The sequence below is a fragment of the Hermetia illucens genome, chromosome 6 (assembly GCF_905115235.1).
Source record: "Hermetia illucens chromosome 6, iHerIll2.2.curated.20191125, whole genome shotgun sequence".
NCBI classification, from domain to species: Eukaryota; Metazoa; Arthropoda; class Insecta; order Diptera; family Stratiomyidae; genus Hermetia; species Hermetia illucens.
In genome coordinates, this window is record NC_051854.1 from 64,861,824 (window position 1) to 64,882,558 (window position 20,735).

At 35.5% G+C, this 20,735-nt stretch overlaps 1 protein-coding gene across 2 annotated transcripts in view; it reads right to left on the minus strand.

Moving 5' to 3' along the window:
- Nucleotides 1–783: 783 nt before the first annotated feature.
- LOC119660612 (zinc finger protein 704) overlaps nucleotides 784–20,735 on the minus strand; it is a 473,444-nt gene continuing 453,492 nt past the window's right edge. For both annotated transcript variants that reach the window (XM_038069306.1, XM_038069305.1), the window contains exons 6-7: nucleotides 16,379–16,582; nucleotides 784–16,311 (exon numbers count right to left, since the gene is read on the minus strand). In XM_038069306.1, coding sequence (XP_037925234.1) covers nucleotides 15,624–16,311; nucleotides 16,379–16,582 — 892 coding nt within the window. In that variant the 3' untranslated portion in view covers nucleotides 784–15,623. The remainder of the gene's footprint in view (nucleotides 16,312–16,378; nucleotides 16,583–20,735) is intronic.

A 20,735-nucleotide genomic window follows, 5' to 3' on the forward strand; every position in this document is an offset into this window, starting at 1 on the left:
AGATTATTACCCTGATTTGACTCAGGTACTCATTCACAGCTGAGTCGACTGGTATCCGACTTCAAATCACGATACAAATCCCACTGTCGCCAGCGAGATTTGAACCGCAACCTTCCGTACGACAGCCTTGTGCTCTAACCACTCAGCTACCCGGACAATGGTAGGTCAGGCCAAATCAGCCCTTGGCCTTCAGTATAGACCTCCTCCAGTTGGAAAATCTCGGCAGTTTTTTACTGCCCTCGTCTACTGAGTCCTCCCACCGTTTGCGTGGCTTTCCCACTAGGCGGCGTTCTTCGGGTGAGCCTTTGAATACCCTTGTCGTTCATTCATTCTACGTGACCGGCCTACTGCAATTTACCACCATCGAAGCTGCTGGGTTATCATAGAGCTGCAACAACTCATGGTTGTATCTAATTCGCCAGCCAATTCCATCTTTTACCGGTCCAAGTATTCGACGGAAAACTTTATGTTCGATGGACTTCTCTAATCCGTTGGAGTCCACGCTTCACAGCATTCAGTAGCGTAGAAATTCAGAAATTTGCGTCCAAGTAAATGAAAAGTGCGACACTTTGCTAACGGAAGTCGAAGTTATAATGTTTTTATGTAGATACCGAGGCTTCCGAACTTAGATTGATCGTTGCCTTGCGAAGCCCGTTGTGATATTTCCACTTTTATTCAATTGATTACTGATCTTAAGCCTTCCAGCTCTTGTTAAAAAGATCTGTAATTTGCCTAAAGTCAACTTCTCTCCTAAAAATACATTCTATTGAAATAAAAGTCATATTTTTTTGTCGCTATCCATAATATAATATATTTTTTTCTTTTCTTAAATCCAATGACAACGTTTTGTTAGAAGGGGGGAAAAACAATAATATTGTTTGTATGATTGTTTGCAATCTTGTGTTACGTTTTTTTTCTCATTTTTTCTTACTTCGCTTTAATTAAATATTAACTTCTTAGTAATATATTTTTTCAATCATAATCATAATAATAGTAATAGTAATTATTATTCTTACACATATCCAAGCAGTTGCAACTTCAGACATGTTTCTGTTCATAGTTTTTCTCTTTTTTTTATTGATTTTTTTTTGGAATATAATTTTTGAATTTGGTTTTGTAGTTTTTTATTGATTTTTTTTTGTATCTTTTTTCGTCTGCACGTAATTAACAATTTTTTTCTTTTCTGCTTGCATTTTTGTATCTTTTGAAGCTGTGGAACACATGTATACAGTTTGACTGATATTTATATATATATGTTTTTATTGAAAATATATTATTACAGTTTATTTTCTTCTGCCCGTTTTACAGATATACTACATATTTGTTTCTTTCCGATATCCATTTATAATTCAAAAGAGTGTATTCATCAATGTACCTTTTTATTGATTTCACATTTTTAGTATATTTTACGGCTTTTCTGATTTTTCTTCTTTAAAATTTATTTCATAAAATATTATATTATTTTATTGTTTAAAGAGATCCATTTGTATGCATATAATGTATATGATAAATATATATATGTATGTATAGTTCAGGTTTGTTCACTCACTTCAACTGTATTTTGCATTTTATATCCATTTACAAAGTTTATATTATTTGTATCTATTTTTATTTCCCTTGTGTTAAGCACAAGTGCTGCTGCAGTTTTACATTAAAGTTTCAGAGTTGGTTTTTGATTTTTATACAAAGGTTTAAGGTGTAAGAAATAGGTCCTGATCCATTTATCTTATTTTGCAATATGTTTCATTAATAGTTGGATACAGTTTGAAGTTGGGAAGTAGAAAGGATTTTTGTTGTACGTTAAAGCGAGATACAGATTCATTCAGAGGAGTCACCTTCTGATAAACAAAACGATCTACTACTTATTATTATCTTTGCGACATTTCATTTTTTTTTTATTATTTACTTCATTAACCTTTCTACAAGCCAAACCTTACCGCTTCAATGTATGCAAAAGAAAATATTCTCATTATTTTCTATGTCTTTATTCGTGAATAAAAATAATTGAGAATCAAAGTAGCAGCCTTTATATATGAATTCAGTTTGAATGAAATAATAATTCTATTTTTTCATTTATTGATGTTATTGGGAAATTATGTATGGATTTGTTAAACTCCAAAATTTTCCTCAAATGTGAATAGACCGTTCTTCTTGGTTTTTTAATGAAAATTAATCAGAATTTTTAAGACATATTTATATCTAAGCACGAATTCTAGTCTTAAAAACTGTATATTTTTCGCATAATAATTTTCCGATTTGTTTTGTTAAAATTTATTCCGCGTTATAAATTTAACTTTAAAGTATAAAATGTGTCAGTCAGGTTTTTATTTTATTAAATTTCACCAATTAAAACTTAGATTACGACGTATAACGCGTGGAAACGTACATATCTGAACGGATTGTTTGTTGTTAAAGGACTTATGAAGCATAGTACAAACTGTGTTCTCTAAGTCCTTCTCTTCAATGTAACTATTTTTATATATAATGGTAACTTTTTGTCAGACTTTTAAATGTACTCAAGTTTTGTGCTTGCTTTGTCAATACTGGCCCAGAAATGTGTATATTTAGGGGCATTGTTCAAACACGAGAAATTGAAATCATGGTTTTTATTTATCGGTGTGCTATGGTTTCATTTTGTATATTCGAGTGGTATGCCGAATGAAAAGTATTTAGCTATAATTTAAATTTGTTCTATTCTGAAACCCGCTTCATCAGTAAGTCTTTAGAATATATTAATTTTGGTTCATTTTATCTAATTCAACTGCTCTAATCTGCTATTACTTCTTTTCTATTTGTTGCTACCAAAGATTAGCATTTATTTTAATTTTTTAACGATGCATCAACAAAATGAATTAACAGGAGTGTGACGGTATGTGTAATCCATCTGAAACCACCTTCTCAGCAGAAATTAATTTGACAAATTGGAAAGACTTAGCAGGAGAGGGGGGAGGGTTAAGAAGGCTGCGAGAGAAACAATATTTTGCCAAAGCTTTTAAGCCCGAAAACATGAAAACAGTAAAGTAGGTGAGAACAAAAGGAATAGCAAATTGACCTCAATACACAGTGTGAAAAATGATGTCTCCGTATTTGTAGCAACAATCAAAAAAAAAAACTGAATATTGTTCGCTTAAATATAAAATTCTGTCTCTTCTAGATTTAGTTCAAAATTTTGTATTGTTTTGGTCCACCGCAGTACACACCGATGCCCCATAAAATATCAGCTATTGTTTAATCGTAAAACTACAGACCACTTATATCTTTCACGTTTGCTCTATGCCCCATAGTCATAACAAAAATTCAGAATTCAGCGTTCTATCGATTAAGACGTTTCCATTGAAAAATATTTTGTCTTGGTAATAGTTTTTACTTGTTTTTCTCACATCGAATCCGATAAAATTAAATGTTCAATATCAACGCTCTTTTACTGCTTACATCATTTATTGCATGGGATTATTATTCATATTCTTTAATTCCGAGAAGAATACTTTTTTAAGGATATAAAAATGTGCACCATTTAGATTATATTATTTAATGGAGAAAGGAAGTTTTTGATGATGCGACTGGATTTTAGTGTTATATTTCATCATATCCGATGATGTTTATGTATTTCGTTGGTTGGTAAGAGGACGTACATAGACTGGTACTTGGGAATGAAGTGACTCAGAGATATTTTGTTCTTCTTTTCGTTTTGATCGGAGAATAGTGGGGTACATAGCCTAAATAGAGGGTAATGTAATGATGAGGCCTTTATTCACTAAACACGCCGGTCTAAATTTCAGAACTAAATCACAAAATTAAGAAAAAGCTTCAGAGCCCCGAATTGAAGTTGAGCTACTTTTGAAGTCGTCGAAAAATGCGTGACGTGTAGTTTGCTGCATAGCCTAAGTAAAAGGGTTTCCCTTTCTCCTAAGAGATCGTGATGTTTCATTAATCAGTGGCTCGTACATAACAGAGTAATTCTGTTGATGATAGAGGACTTAAGATTTTGCGCACCATGATTGACCTCGTTATTAAGGGACCCTTAATGAGTAGGTCCACTGCTTATAGGCGATATAAACAAATTTCATTCCTAACCGTACTGGTTTGGGTTTGATAAACTTGCCTGGTATTATTTTGAGCGAAACTACCTCTTCCCAGTTAGTTTACCCCCTGATTTCTGTTGCTGTTGTTATTTTTTGTCAGAAAATGCAGAAGAAATGGAGAAAGCTGTAAAAGCAAACCCATGGGCTCTATAGTTTGCGTGGCTGACACAGTAGGATTTCATTTATCATATTCAGATTATGTTTCGTTGCAATTATGCAGATGAGTTGCGTAGGAGTGATGAGAAACATTCTGATATAAAAAAATGCTCTGCTTCCAAGCATCTATTCTAAGCAATATTGCCCTCACTTCAAAGGCATGTTACTCAAAAAAATCCACGTTATTGATCAATACTTTGTACAACATTCGAAAGAGATGTTTCAAAAAGTTAGAGTCATCAAGGAATAAAATCAGACTCGGGATCAACGAAATACATAACCCAAACCTGAAAATTTGCTTGTGTAGAATAATCATCGAGACTAAAGTGCAGTCTGGCATTTAGGCTTGGATACAAAGCTCTCTGCCACCGGTGAGGTTTAACTCGTGACCTTCCGTTGCGACAGCTTAGTTTTCTAGCCACCAAGTGATCCGGACATAAGACCAACAAGAGAACTGAATTGAAATAGATTAGAATCATAAAATTTCAACTACCGAAAAACGTCCATATTCGGAAAGGATTTCTAAAAAAGATACTTGGAAGTATCTGTTACGATTATCCTGCATTGGGAACTGATTGAGGAACAGTGGCACAGTGCTTGTCCTTCCTCCCTAGATAACAACGTGATTTGGCCTGCAACTTTTATTCGGGCCTGTCGGGAGGAAGGTGTGATTCCTTCGCCATCGAAGCTTCCTCAGAAGACTTGCCGATAGTCTTTGTCAAAATTAGGCTGATTGTTCAATTTCAGAAGGGTATGCATGATTTTCCTGCTGGACTGTTAGTCGAGTATAGGACATTCGAATTCATTGTCAATGAGAATGCACCTCAATTGCAATATCATCAGAGAGAGGCTGGCGCCCAACCAACTAGGTCACAGCAGTTTATGGAAAGAATAAAACTTTTTCATTTGAACTGATTGTCGGGAAGGATTTCATATCATCTAAATATCATCGAAAAATTTTGGCAAATTTGTACATTTCATGGAAAAACGAATTGAAAAAGCATCCATGCCTTCGATTTTAGAACATCACTTCACTCCACATGCAATACATTGCATGCTAACCATCTATGTACGTTAGGTATTCATCATTTCTAAAAAGCTATTGATTTTGATTGTGCCAATTGGTATTCTTTGTTTTCATTGTAACACTTCTATTCTCTTATATTCTTGCCTTTTTTTAATCTTTATTTCCGTACACAAGTCTCTAATAACGCCGATATCAATATATATAATTAATATTACATCTAAATATTAGAATAAGACAATATTTACGCGTTTTTTTACATGTAGGTAAATGTTTTCTTTATATTATTTTTAAAGATGTAGTGGGAATAGCATTTATATTCGAATTAATTTTAATTCCTCCCTCATTTTGGATTGTATTTCACTTTTTTTTCAATGAATTTAATTAGTATTCTTGTGTTTTTAGGAAAATAAAAACCAAATTATGACAATTTTATTTTTCAATCGATCTGAGTAATTAGGGCGGCATAATGGCATGCTCGGTCTATTTTGTTTATTTTGGAAAATCATATATAACTTGCACTGATTTGCATTGAGTGCGATTGGATTGTTTTGAATATTCATTTTGCTGTTTAACATAAATTAAATTATATAACAATTCTCTTTAAGTTTTTTGGCAGTGATTTTTTTTTTTTATTTTTAAATATATATCTTGTAGTTGCTCATATCTTTCACTAATTAGTCGTAATTAGAATTTCGATTGCAGTGATTTCCTCTCGTTTTTTCTTCTTAGTTATTAATCTTTTACTCAAATCACTATTTTTATTTGTATAATTCAACATAAATATTTTGAGATGTTAAAATTCGGAATATGATATTAAAAATTCGATTTAATTTTTTTCCCACAAATTTGTCGTTCTTTTAGTATTTTGTTTCCGATTGAAATGCTCACGGCATGAAGTAGAAAAATGCTTTTCTAAGTGTTCAAGATAGATTCGATTGTTTTCGAATTACCACAAAAATAGCAATTTTCACAGTTTTTCGTTTTGTAATGCAATATTTTTTAATATAAATCATTTGGTGTTGAAATGCACTCTCTATACAAAACAATTGTCTAATTCACTCTTTCAATTACTTGAATATTACAACAACACAATTTGTAATGCGTTGAAGTTAATGATTCAATATAATCAAATTCAAAATTAATGTTTTTCGTTAGAGTTTATTTTTTTTATTTCGATTTCCACTTGGGTATGTCTACAATAAACAGATTTACATTTTCAATTACTTGATATGATGTTGTTATATATATATATATATGTATATATATAAGAGGGGATGGAAAAACCTCGATAGATTTTGGGGTTTCTCATTCATCTCATTCGATTTTTATCAAATACCCCTATTCGTTTGTTTTTATTTATACATTTATTTAACGCATTTATTATACGAAAAGTAGATCAGCCTTTTTCATGTTGGTTATAATATTACTATTTGATTTTATTTTTTTCATATTTTTTGTGTTTTTCATTAAGAGATAAGGTTTCCTTCTTCTCTGAACAAATTTGCCAACATGTTTATGGTGTTATGGATATAAAATTTGTGAATAGAGTGTAATAGTTTGCTAAAAAATGCATGTGGTAACACAGACCATTTAGCTAGTTGATCAAAGGCAACATTTAGTTTAGGACATTGATAACAAGTGAACAAATTTCGGTCGGACAATTGCTTTATCTATCTATATATTTCCATTCTAAATTTTACTCACTGAGATCTCACGGTCTTGAACTTCTGCTACGTTGTAACACAAATAATCGCTTGGAATTAGTGAAGGATGGTATATAAAGCGAACATTTGTGTTTTACAATAATCAAACGATTAGATTCATAGCTTTAACAACTCTCATGCAGAAACAGCATTGGCAACATAGATGAATTGTATATAATAATAATAAAGATTAACTACAATTTCATCTTAAACGTTATTAAATATGACAACAAAAATCTTTCATAGATAATCACAGTTGAACTTTCAAAATAATTTGATAACAACAGCAAAAGGGCTAAAATTGTGTTAAATATCAGAAAAAGACACTAAATAGGCGATCACAAATGACGTTATTGGAAAGAAATAAAAATATATTACATTTTAAAATTGTCCTTATCATTCATTGCTGTCTCTGCATCTCACTCAAAAACGTTATTCTATTTTAAAATACGTCCCCCTCTCATTGCTTCCAACAATGGATATTATAGATTAAAAACAATTTCGCTATGCCGAACTTATTGCACAAATCTTCCATTAGTAAAAAAAAATTGCGGATTTTTAAATAGACTAATTGAGAAGAAAAAACTTCTTTCATTTCTAGGAAATTTCATAATTAAAATCCATAACGTACCGTAAAACATGTGGATGTAGCACGTACAATAATCGACTTTTCATTTAATTAATCTCAATTTCGACTCTTACTTCGTTGTGTTTTAAGTAAAAATTGAAAAGAGAAAATAAGAAAGAAATAATTTTATTTATTTGTTTTCGTCTTATAAGAGCATTCAACAAGTTCATGATTTCTGCTTTTGCTGTATTTTACATTTATGTATTTTTCCTTAAATGTTTTTACTTTTCTCGTAATCTGATTGTTCTGTTTTCTTTCCCTCAAAACTGGCCAAATCTTCTTTTCGAGATGTGCAATATCCTTTATAATAAGATAAGATTTTTCCCCGTTTCTCTTTCAATTAATTTTGTGGCATGCTTTCGATTTCTATGGTTTGAAATATATGGAAGAATTTAGAAAATAACCATTGGTTCCATTTTCGTTCTAAGATAATTTAAGGATCCATTTAAGATATTATTAGAAACAAATTGCAACGTTTCTGGGAAATGGTAATTGTTTAGAAAATTTAAATTAACTTCATATATAATTGTAGAAGATAAAGCCGAAAATGTATACGATTCGCGTTTGAAATATGAACTGTTAGTGGACATGTATGCCACTGATTTTATGTTCTCGGCCAACCAACAATCGAACCATTCAAACGTCTTCCGGTGACAAACACTATTACTACAATGATCTAATGAATCCTAAATCACTTCCATCTGATCCGAAAATCGAAAACAATGCACAGTAACAATTTTATATTTTCTCGCAAATTTCATTACCTCTTCAATGAAGAGAGCAATATAAATGAAAATTTACAAATCATTTCAAAAAGGTTTCATCCAAACTGTGCCAGTTTCTCCTTCAAATCATCTGCCATCTTATTAGGTTCTGAAATACAATACTTAAAACCTACGTCTTGCATACAATTGTGCCGGATTTCGATAAGTGCCTCTTGTTTTCTCTCACTTTGTTTTCATTGCTTCATCTTTTATAGTTCTAAAAGACTTTCATGTTTCTTTCAAAAAAAAATAATAATTTTCACTAAACAAGAGTGTCTAGGAAAGTTAGAAGCGAACAAATATGAAATAACAATCAACAATTAGCCGAATTTATTTCGAATAGCAGAATAAATTTTGGAGAATATATAATATTTTCAATAGCACTCCTTCATCATCTGTAATATTATTTACTATTCATAGTGGCAATTAGTTTAAATTTCAGAATTTCATGAATATTCTATTTTGTTGTATATTTTGCATGTTAATTTTCATTTATGTGTGCACTTTCCCGTCACTTGGGGTTGTTCTTCTGTTTGTTTTAATCCTGCTGGATTGGTTCCTTTAAAATATGGCATTTTTAAAAATTTTTTATGAAGTAAATGCTTAACGTGTAAAACGTTGATTAATGTTACGGTCATTTTGATGTTTTATGGTTTTTCTCTGCATTGCATAATTTATAATTGTATTTATATATTTGAGAATTTTAGATTGTGTTTTAATAATAAATTTTCGTTTATTTTAGTATCTCTCAAACCATTTGGTGTCCTATGTACACTTTTTATGTTCTCTTTTGATATTACCAGTAAGCTTTTCACCTTATGTAAACTCATTTACTGTATATGCCTAAATGTCCTAAATCTTAAAACCTCTTGTCTTATACATTCGTCTGTTAGCACGCTGTGAGTTAGTTTTTTTGATGATTTCTCCTCCTTCTTAAACTGTACAGGCACACATACACACACGTTTTGTATTTTGTTATCTATTTTCTGCAGTGCTTTGATATTTTACTTTTCATTTCCATCGGTAAATATATGCTGACAACATAAACAAATTTTTCATATTCACCTTCTTTTTAACGTGATCATCAACATAATCATTATTTAATTCTTTTTGCGCTATCAGTGGAAAGTTTGTACAATGGAGCCTAAAAATTGTGGTTCATCTTCCAGTTCTTCCTTCTATTTATTGATTGGAATTTTACTCGTGTACTATTTCATTCTATTTTAGAAGTTTTGATTCTGTGTTCATTTACAAAAATATATAGTTTTATTAAAATTTGTAAATATATCATTTCATGCTACTTTCATTACAATTTCAACCTATTGAATATTAAAACCATCTTTCTTCCATTTATTTAAATTTTACTATTGATTTTTAGTTTAGGTGGCTTTTCTGTGAATATTATTGATGAATTTAATTTTTCCATTTTATGTACAAACAAGTAACACGAGACGGTTGTGTGTGCATGTGCGCATAAAATTCTATATATCAATTGATGTCCTAACATATGTATAATAGGTGTTTACTTACACCTTTCATATTATCATCAATTCAACTTTATTCACAAGTTTATTATTCAAAAAGATGAAACATGCTTTACCCAGATTTTTGAAACACACGCACGTTTGACCAATTCTTCTTTTCTTCATCTTTTAATTTTCTCTTTCACTCTGTTTCCTCTGATTCTAATTTTTCATTCTGATTCAATCATTCGAGTAGCTTTTGTTCCTACTAAAAATTAATTTTCTTTTCCTTGGTGATAATAAGAGTGCTAAATGTGATGATTTTTCGAAAAAACAAATAACATCTATGGTTTGAAAAGTAAGAAATATCAGTGATGAATTTGGAGTAAAATTTCATTTGGATGCAGAGAAGAGTTTAAGTGATGCGATAGTGATCAACTGGAAATTTTGGCATAAAACGAAAGAAATATTTGTTTCAATTTTGATGGAGAAAGCGTTCAACCGTTTCAATTTGAGACTGTTTAGATTTAAGCTAAATCTCTTTTGTATTTCACACTGCTTTCCCTTAGTATTTCAAGAAGAGTCCTTATGAAATTACGTTAGATTCTAACTTCAGACTTCCTACCCTAAACCTTTAACTTGCATAAAATATTACACTGGCCATGAATTGGATTAGATGTCTCATATTCTTTTTCAAGACAGTCTATCCTAGCTCTTAATTAAACGATGACTTTCCATATTGCAGTGAACATCTGAGTTGAGCCATTCCTCAGCCGAATGTAACCTGCAACACTAATAAGACAAGGTGATCATGTCAATTGATACTTTGACCTTTAAAACAGGAAGCGAGACACTAATGCCAAAGACGCCCTAAGGTACGAATTAGGATCGAATGGGATATAAATACGAGTGGTATGACTAATTCTGGAAATTTTCTGGGGCTCCAATCACTAGATATAAAGTGGATACGGGCTTACACTACTATAGCCTTTGTCCTGTCCGATAGAGGGGTCGGTCGGTCTTGATCAACATCATAGCGAAGAAATCGCAGAACCCATATAATTTGCTTAAAGATTCTTTATTCACGGCCGCTCGAAGAAACCTTTCCTATTCCGCCTTCTCGACGGGTCTAGGTTCGTCACTTCTTTCGGCCAATTAGAAGCATTCACGAACGATATTACCATCATGATACGTTCAATCCCTTAAGCCAAGGTAGCTGGTCAATGAGACCAAAATTTATAATCTTCCCCAACACGAGAAAAAATAAGGTAGGAGAGAACCTTGCCATATTCATGTATCTTGAAGCACACCGGAGAAAGGATGCAAAGGAGACAGCAGCGGTCTAGTAAAGTAAGAGTTTTTACTCGGTCTTATCGAATCTAAAATAAAAAACGGAAGAACAAATTCTGCATATACAGAATTATAATCAGACCTGTCTCACTATTTGGCTGTGAAATTTGGACCATGACAAGGCATCTGAAAATGAGCCGAGCGATAAGGGAGGGTGTAGTCTAAAGAGCCAGATACAACGCGGTGTTGTACGAAATCTGTGAAGCATCTGCATTCATTCTAATCAAACTACAAGCTCCATTCGGCGGGTCATGTGGAGCATCTGAACAACGCAAGAATATCCAAGTGCATGCTGAAGACTACGGCTCGAGGCACACAACCACAAGAGAAGCCACGGAAAAGATGGGACCAGGTCGCTGTTAGGATTTGGCAATTGAAGGATGCGGTTAAGAGACTGAAATTTTTGTAGGCGATATATTCTGGAGACTAAGGCTCGATGGGCTGTCGCTTTTGCTGTGCAACACATCAACTATTACGCTTTAGCTATCTCCGAAATATGTGTGGACTCCAAGCCAGCTTATACTACGAAAAATGATGCCACTATTCGGCAATGAAGCGAAACCAAACCGTCTAATAAAAACGACGCTGACCGACGATAGTTCAAATGCGGGTTTATATGCTGGCTGTCCCATTTACCAATCGGAACAGACTTAAGACAGAAAATTGTACTCGATCCTAAGTTTTCGAATTCAGAACTCAAACTTGTAATCGTGAAACTCCTCGCTAATACTAGGATTGTCGATACTATCTGAGTTCCAAAAAATAATGGTGTATGTTGATGACATTGGCATCTTTTCCCGGTCCTAATGGCTAAAGGAACACTGGTAAGCCTTGATGTGACACTGAAAGAAGTTGTAATTAGAATGAAAGAAAACAAAATGAGAGTTATCATCACAATCGGAGGAATAACACCACTTAGAATATTGCAATTGTTGAATACAGTTTGAAATATTTGAATATGTTGACAATTCAACGAAATTTCAAAAGACCCATGTGAAATTGACAAGGTAAAAGGAAAAATCCAGCTGGTCAATATTCACCCCATTCTGGAGCCTAAAATTTACTTAGGAAGATAAAGTTGCTCGGTTACAAAATAATAATTAGATAGTGTTATGCTATGGTAGCGTACGTTTCGGAGGAGAGAAATGTTAAACGTCTTTGAAAGGTAGGTCCTACGCAGAATATCTGGAGCAGTTTGTGTTGGAGCTGAATGGCGGCACTAGGTACAGCAAATACTGTTTAAAATGAGTCCAAAGCCTCGACCACGGTCTGACTACAAACCGTCCTGTAGGGCTGCCCATCTACAGTGTATGAACTACGCAATAATACTCAATATTCAAGAGGAAAAAGAAAGGAGCGCGAATGTAAAGTAGACCAGAGAGGGTCGTAGATAGCCGGTATTGAACTTCCTCAATTCCAAAACAAAAATTATTTCTGTTTCGGCCAATGTAAGCCTGAACCAGGCGGTTTTCGTCCTCAAAATGACTCATCCCAGTGTCGGGTTTGCGGATCCATCCGGCAGCGTTTGATAAATGGTCTTTGACCCGAACGAAACCGTAAAATGTCTACTTTATAAAACATTAGGTGTTTAGCCTCGAAAAATATCCGTGAACCAAAACCAGTGGGAGAAGGTTTCTCTCCAATCGGTCCAGTTCCTTCATTTCTTTCCTTAGTAGTGGAATTTATGGCATGACAAACATCGTTCTGTTCATGGCTTTTTGAAAATTCCGATCGAGTATTCACCGAATTTTACAAAACAAGTTCATCATAACAAAACAAAATATTATTGCCATTAAGATCATGATGTTGATCGATTAAAAGAGGTAACCGTCCAGAACTATTATTGGAGATTGTTATCAATATTAGACCATATTTTAGTATTGAGATTTTGAATGGGCTTGTGAATTGAACCGTAAATGGGGCAATGGGTGTCCGCCACACTTTCGCACCTCCGTTGTCGGTTCGATGAAATTTACTTAGACTCCTTTTAACGTGACCCGAAAAATTTGCATCACTTTTTCACTGTCATGCGTTATGTGTTTCTGGGTCGATTCACTCTGTGGGCCATCCTTGGATAATGAATCTCATAGCATGGCCTAACCAGAAAAGGAGTTGTCACCTTTTCTTAATGTGTGACCTATCCACTGCCAATTGCGTATTTTAATCAACACGTTTACGGGCCGGAGGTATGACGGCCAAACTCTTCGTTTGAAATTGTATTTGGCCAGAATATCCCGACACGACGCAGACAGAGATTGTCCATGGCTTTTAGATAGCGTCGAGGGGCTCAAGAGATTTATCTGAATGGAAGAATTTGTCTGGGAAAGAGTTATCGACTTCAAATAAAATAACTTTGCAGGGCATTCTCAAAAAATGAGTGCCTGGCGGAGCAGAAAATAGGTCCTATCACCAAGAGTTTTTGATTTGATGCTTGGACGATTTCTGTCTTGCAAAGGTATCCCTTTCATTGCAAAAGCCCCCGAGTTGTAGGCCCTGGTGAATCCAAACGTTGGTTATTTCTCCTTCGAATATTGATTCGATCTGCTTTGGCTGGCAGTGCTCTGTCGAAAATCTTTTAGAACTAGGATTTCAGATAACAAGTGACGACATAAAATTATACCAACAATTTTTTTTAAATGGCCACAAATGGGAAATTGTACTGTTCTTTTTTCATTTCTATGAAATGGAATTGATTTCAAAAAATATGTATAGCCTCTATATAAATATTCCATAACAAATAAATGACTTTAATACTCACTGACATCGAATAATTGGCAATATTCAATATTTTCATCTCATAAGGTCACAGTCTTGTAATTCGCAGTCCCCAGAATATATCACGATAGAAATGATGAAATCAACGATAATTTGAAGGAAAATTTTGTACCCAATATTTCGATTGATCACTTTATACTGTTAAAAAAACTCTTCACCGATTCAAAAGATAAAAAACTAAATAAAGATTGAAATAGTTAGAAACACCAACAATAGATAAATTGGATCTCGAAAGACAGCTAAAACCTACAAAAAAACGTAATTTCAGAGAAAAAACTATTAAATTCTAAAGACAGAAAGAATGATTTTTAAAAAATTGCTTTGCAGTTTGCTCTTCTATATATATATATGTATATGCCTCGCTTAAAATCTGAACATAATTTCTTGCTTACGACCCTACTTTATCTCTTAAATGAATTAAACGCATTTTTTCTCTTTTTTTCATCTTAGTTATTTTTCGTTAATCTAATGAATCTTTTCGAAATCTTGATTTTATTATTCTCTTTTGTAAATAATATATTTTTCGCGCATCGAACTTACACACTAAATAAAATATATATGTATAACTTGACGTTCCTAAATCTCGTATTTGCAATATTTTTTTTAAACTTTATTTCGTTAATAATGTGATTTATCGGTTGTACATTTTTAAGGTTTATTAGAAACATCAACAAAAATTGATTTTACATCTTTTATTCTCACTTTTGTTGTTGTTTTCTTTGCTCTTATGATCTGTGTTCTTGTTTCTTGTATCTTTGTCATTCTTCGACTGTTGTGTATCGAAGGGTTTTAGTGGTTTCACTTGCGTTTAGCTTAGATGTATCTCTTTTCTCTTGTTTCTTGTATATATATCACGCTTAAATACTATGCACAAAAATAGATATAATATAATATATATGCAATAATAAAAATAAATTGATAAAATATCACTTAAATAGAGTCAACAAAAAACAGGTCTGTTTTAACATACAATAATAATAATAATATAATAATAAACAAAAATAAAAATCTATTACACATTTTTAAAATTGTTATTTGTGTTTGTCCTTCTCTTCTCTTCTCTTCTCTTGTATACATAAAATATAGATTTCAAATATTTTGTAAAATAGATTTCAAAATATTTAAAATATATTTTCGCCATGATTTTACTAAATATTTGTAATTAATTGGCGCCTGCGATTGCAACAAAGTGATATTGATTTTCTCCCGCATTTTAAGCATGCACTCCTACTTCTTTGCACCACAATCGGTTCCATTCCTTATTGGCAATCTCTTGCTATTTGTTTGCATAAATTTGTGTATTTCACCACAAGAAATAAATACGTTCAACTGAACAAGTTACAGAAATTCATAAATTTTCATACTTACATAGACGAAATATAATTAATTTACACAAACAAGAAATGTTTACATCAATTTGATTTTAAAATTTTTGATGCATCTGCTGATGGTGTTGGTTATTGATGATCGTCAGGGTTGCTGATGAGGCTGAGGGTCGTTCAACTATAACGGATGTTGGGACTGGAGCAACAGTAGTCACGATTGATGCAGTTGCGATAGCGGTTGGTGCCGTTGCTGCAGGACCTCCATTTCGTATAGTTGCAGTGCTATTGTTGCTACTGTGAGCCACGACGCCATTGCCTGATGCGACAACGCCTGACGATTTGGGCCGCTTTCAGTCACCAAAACGACTGCATGCCTTCTTCCATTTGCATTGAGTGCACCATTGATCCCTGTGATCCATACCATAGACTTTTCGGCATTTCTTATTCTCACCGCGAGTTCGACCCTTAGGTGATTGTTGGTGATGTTGACCGCTACTTGACCCCACCACTTGTTGCTGAGGTGGCTGTTGGTGGTGATGTGGTTGGTGGATTTGCTGATGATGATGTGATTGCGTTGGAACCGTGTGATGATGCGGTTGCGGATGATGTGGCGCCAGATGCATGGTGGGTGTATGGCCAGCTAATGAGAGAGTTGAGGCGGCGGGAGCACTGTGAGATAGAGTAGCTATCGATGACTGCGTCGACGTTGGTGAATGATGGACGCTATTTGATGTGACGCTTTGTGGATGTTGTTGGTGGAGATGAGAATGCTGTATGGACTGGTGGTGACCATTTGGACTGTTATAATGGTGCTGATGCATGTAGGTCGGTGAAGGGTACGGAGCTGACGATGTGGACGGACGCGGTGAGTGGCGTGGTAATTTTGACGGTGATGCTGGACCCTGTTGAGACCACGAGTATTTTTGATGAGACATTGGAGATGTTGGTATGTTTATTGGACCAGCATTGATATTCGGTGAGTTTCTTATATTTCCGTTACCGTTTTGAGATAATGCCAGTAATCCTTTATTGTGTTGCCTGGAAGAAATTAACATAAAATCAATTTCTAATAAAAGTCAAAAATGTCATCATCAATTGTCTCTACCTAAAGCTTCCGACTATCTGTCTTTGAAATTCAGGATCTTCATGTGGCGGCCGAGCCATATCGCGATGGCTAAGCGTGGGCGGAGATGGTGGAGTTGGACTTTTGTCATCTTCTTCGATTTCCGTGTAATAAAACTCTTCTTCATGATCGCTTTCGCTGAATGTACCACCATCGTCATCGAATGAGTGTCGTGGCTTTTTCGGGCTGCAAGGAATAGATGGAAAGAAATTAATAAAACTAAAGAATATTCTGAATTTTTATTCATTGCTAAGGGGTTTGGAGATATATGGGCTCCATCAAGTCTAAACTTATTTAATTCTGTGCTAAGAAAGGAATTCCAATGCATCGAATACTATCTAATTAGACATTTACAAATCTAAATTAAACACATAAGCTTAGCACTAGATTTACTAGCTCTTAATTAGGTGGCAGTGATGGTGGAAAAAAGCATTTTTGGTCCGATAATGGACAAACATTTGGTGATACCATAGCTTCGTTTGTGAAGAAAATGACTCAGTTTATCACTTTGATAGAATATCATTCATCGTGGAAAATTGTAGAAAATGCTACTTTGTTGTGATCGCAGATCTTTCGAAGGTCCAACTAGGAATACTATTCAGACTACTCACTTGGAAAGAGGTCGTTAATTTAAGAGGTATTATTAGACATACGTGTCAAGAGCTTTGTAACTACTGACACACTATACGCTGCGCGATTATTCATCTGATATCCATAACAGCAATACATCTGCCAAAGGAAGTCGAGCGCTAAAATTCGTAGAAGGTATATCAAAACACTTCGAATCCCTGCCGAACTTTATCAAGAAGGGGACAATCCTCTTTGTTGTTATCATGGATATTCTCACTGCTCTATGCAGATAATGTTCTCCGAGAGCTTCACAATAATTTGTCCAAAAGTGGAATGATGATCACGTTGCACGACTCTATGGTCCTGAATACTGGCCGACTACAAAGCCAATGGATGGCACTTCGCGGTAATGGAGACGCAGATGTTCCGTTGGACCTCGCTATGATCACTTCCAAAAAGGTGACTCCGTCATCATAGAAATATTACAAGAGAGGCGTCCTTCAATGGTTTAGCTATGCGATTCGCACTAAAGTCGATGGAAAACGACAAAAAGACTGGCCAAAACAACGGTTATTTGATGTACCTAGATAGATAGAGATAGTTTGGAAATCCCTCGACTTCATCCGAACCAAACTCAGGATCGAGAAAACTGGCGAATTCAATCTAGACGATCCGTTCCAGCTACAAAAGCTAAAGAAGAAGAAATAGTCCTTAGGGCACAATTTAAAATTATAACCAATCTGGTCAACCCCTACTTTCTTGAACTACCAATGCAAACCACTCTTACAGCAGAGAAGCCTAACGATCTCATCCAGAGCAGAGGTAACTCATCAGACACTGCCTCACATCCACCCACACACAACTGTAAGGAGACCAGATAGAAACCCCCCTTTGTATAATCGCAAACACAGCGTGAACTATATTCAATTTAAAATCGCCAATATTTTAAGCCTAAGCAAGGCCAAAGTCAAACTATTTTTTGCTATATTAGGAATTCTAAGTCAACATCTATTTGATGTCGGATCGTACCAAATGGAGAGCAATGAGAGAGAGAGAACATATCCCAAGCAACATTCTTACAGGTGAGAACAAATTTACCTATATTACCATTGCTTTCAAACTTGATAATATCATTCAGGGCTGTTTTCTGTTCTTCGATCTCGTTAGTGAGCCGCTGGATTGATATTCGAACGGTTTGGTTTCCTTCTTTCTAGATCCTCTCTCTCTCTCTCTCTCTTTGGTACCTTCATCGAAGTAGGATTCTGACTGGCTCATTAAACTGCTATGCAGATGGATAGATTATTAGCTGTTTATAATGAATTAGCTAAGTCTGACCAAAATCCTTGGTTTCTATCCTTCCATATCCATTTAATTTCGAATGCACAATTTTTGAACTGATGAGTGGCGTTTGACAATTTTACCTCATATTTTAGATGTTGGTTATTTGCAATGCTATGCCAACATCCATATAGGTGCTTCACTCACAAGGTGGGCTGGTACTGAAGTCACTATGGGCCTCTAAGCAGCCTCGATACAGCTAAGTGTTGAAATTTGTATTCAAATATAAGCCGGAGTTGTTTAGCATATTCAACGCAATATTTGAGAGTGACCGTTTTCCCTCCCGCTGGGAGATTACGTTCTCTAAATATATTGAACACAGTGATCATTAAGCCAATACTGGCTGATGCAATACGAGCCGCGGGAGCGGTTTGAGGAGGGGGCGATCCACAATTTATGCAATTGCAGAAGTAGTCCAGGCGCTGCGACTAGCTGAGGCCAGCTGTCGATGAGTGGTGGCTAAATGTAAGAAGTATCTTCAATTCCGCGAGGTGACGGGACATACTTAAAACGCTGGAAAACTGTTTCCATATTCCAGGCTACCTTCTGCAGATATTGAAAGACTATTTGAAGGACCGTGTCATGTTCCACGAGAGCTGGTAAGAGCAGCGGCATGAGAATCACATCGGGAATGGCTCAGAGGTCTATCCTTGACCCGGGCCTTTCGAGTGCCTCATACGATAGCCTGCGACAACTCGCTGGTGATGTTGCCGTACTGGTTATCACACGTACGGTCGAACAAGCTCAGCATATACTATGAATGGTGATGCGGCGAGTCAGCAAATCGATGACTGGGTATGGATTGGCCCTAGTTGTGGAGAAAGCAAAGTAGTCGTCCTGACGAAGAAGTAGGTTCCCACAGTCCGTTCGATTCAGGTTCGTGAATGGTCTTGTCGATGCCAGTGGTACTCAGAGGTGGCGGTGAGGAAGACGGTGCGGCAACCCTGTCGGCCAAACCAAAACCAAGTGACCGAGGAGAACTTCCATAGTGGTGGCACCGGGAGACGCTATACTCACTTTGGCTTGCCGGCCGTGATGCAGTAGGCGAATGCTCCAAAGGCCTCGGGTGAACTCCCGTTGTATGTGAGTACAGCTCAGTTGTTTGCGGTTGGCCCCCTAGTGGGAGTTTCATGGGGTTCTGGTTATGCTCAAGCGTGAAGAGACCTTCGGGCCTCGGCGTAGTGTTGCGTTTCAACACGGGTGCCGTACTCCTTAGTTCTGTAGAGATTTAGGTATGTCTTGCATCCACCAGCATGAATGCTAAGCCATGCACTTGGTATAGACTGGTACCGTTGTTGCTTGTCTCAGTGGGGCTCTGACTGTGGTCACAAAATCAATCTAGTGGAGAACGCTAGCATCATGATAGACTCGAAGATAAGCTGCTTCGAGCAGATTCGCAACACCAAACACAAGGCTACAGCTAGAATGTATGTGACTTGTCAATGTCGGAGGTCCATTATCCAGTAGGCAGCACTGTCTGATGAATGCGGTTCAGTCTATTCTTTACGTATTTTTTTAAGTATTGCTAGGAGTCGAGATGCGAAGAAGTGCTTCATTTAAACAGGAGAAGGTCGAGCCCCGTTTCCTATATACAAGCTGTTTTTGGGTTTTTTGGGTAAGGAGTGTGAGTCCACAATCCTGCTAGTCTGGTTTGAAACATACAATTTAGGATGTTAGCAGATGAGACAGGTTGATCGAAACGTTCGGTCGGAAAATTATTAGGTCCTTCAGGTTTTTGTCTGTCTTTGAACGACTCTTATTTCTCTCCATTCCTTGGATGATTTGAACTGCATTCAGGCCAAATTTTGCGGTTTTTAGAAGGCTTGAGCCAGTGGATGTGTCCATGTCAGGCTCTGATTGACCTTTTTGTGTTTTGAAAGAAAATTGGACAAACGGTGCATGACAGGGCAAGAGTGACTTCAGTGTTGTCTGTCTCTTAGTGTGAGGTATTTCTGGTTGTTTTAGGTATCAAAAACTTTTCCTAGGAAAGCCAATAGATGCCGAAACATTTCTCACACTAGACTTCTGGCACAAGAAACTCCAGGTGTCTGTCTCCAGTTTTCTACTTGCCTACATTACCGCCTTGGTCCAGTTGTCGCGAGGCAAAACAAAGTTTATTTACTTGGTTGTGTTGGATGTCTTATTGAAAAAGTAGGCTGCTTGTTTGGCTGGGAAAAGAAGTTTGATATCTGCACTCCATCATATCTCATCGGGGGTTCTTATGGCATTTATGTCTCTTGGAAGTAGAGCGAGACATTTGTTTTTGGACGTAGATTTTCCAAGTTTAGCTGAGACGATATGGTTTTAATGCTAAGCCAAAAGATTCATTTAGTATAACCCACAATTGATTGAGCACAAGGTAGCCACGTCAATATTTAGAAATGTGAAAATGGAATTGCAGACCAGCTTTCGGTCTTTTGTCAAGTTAATC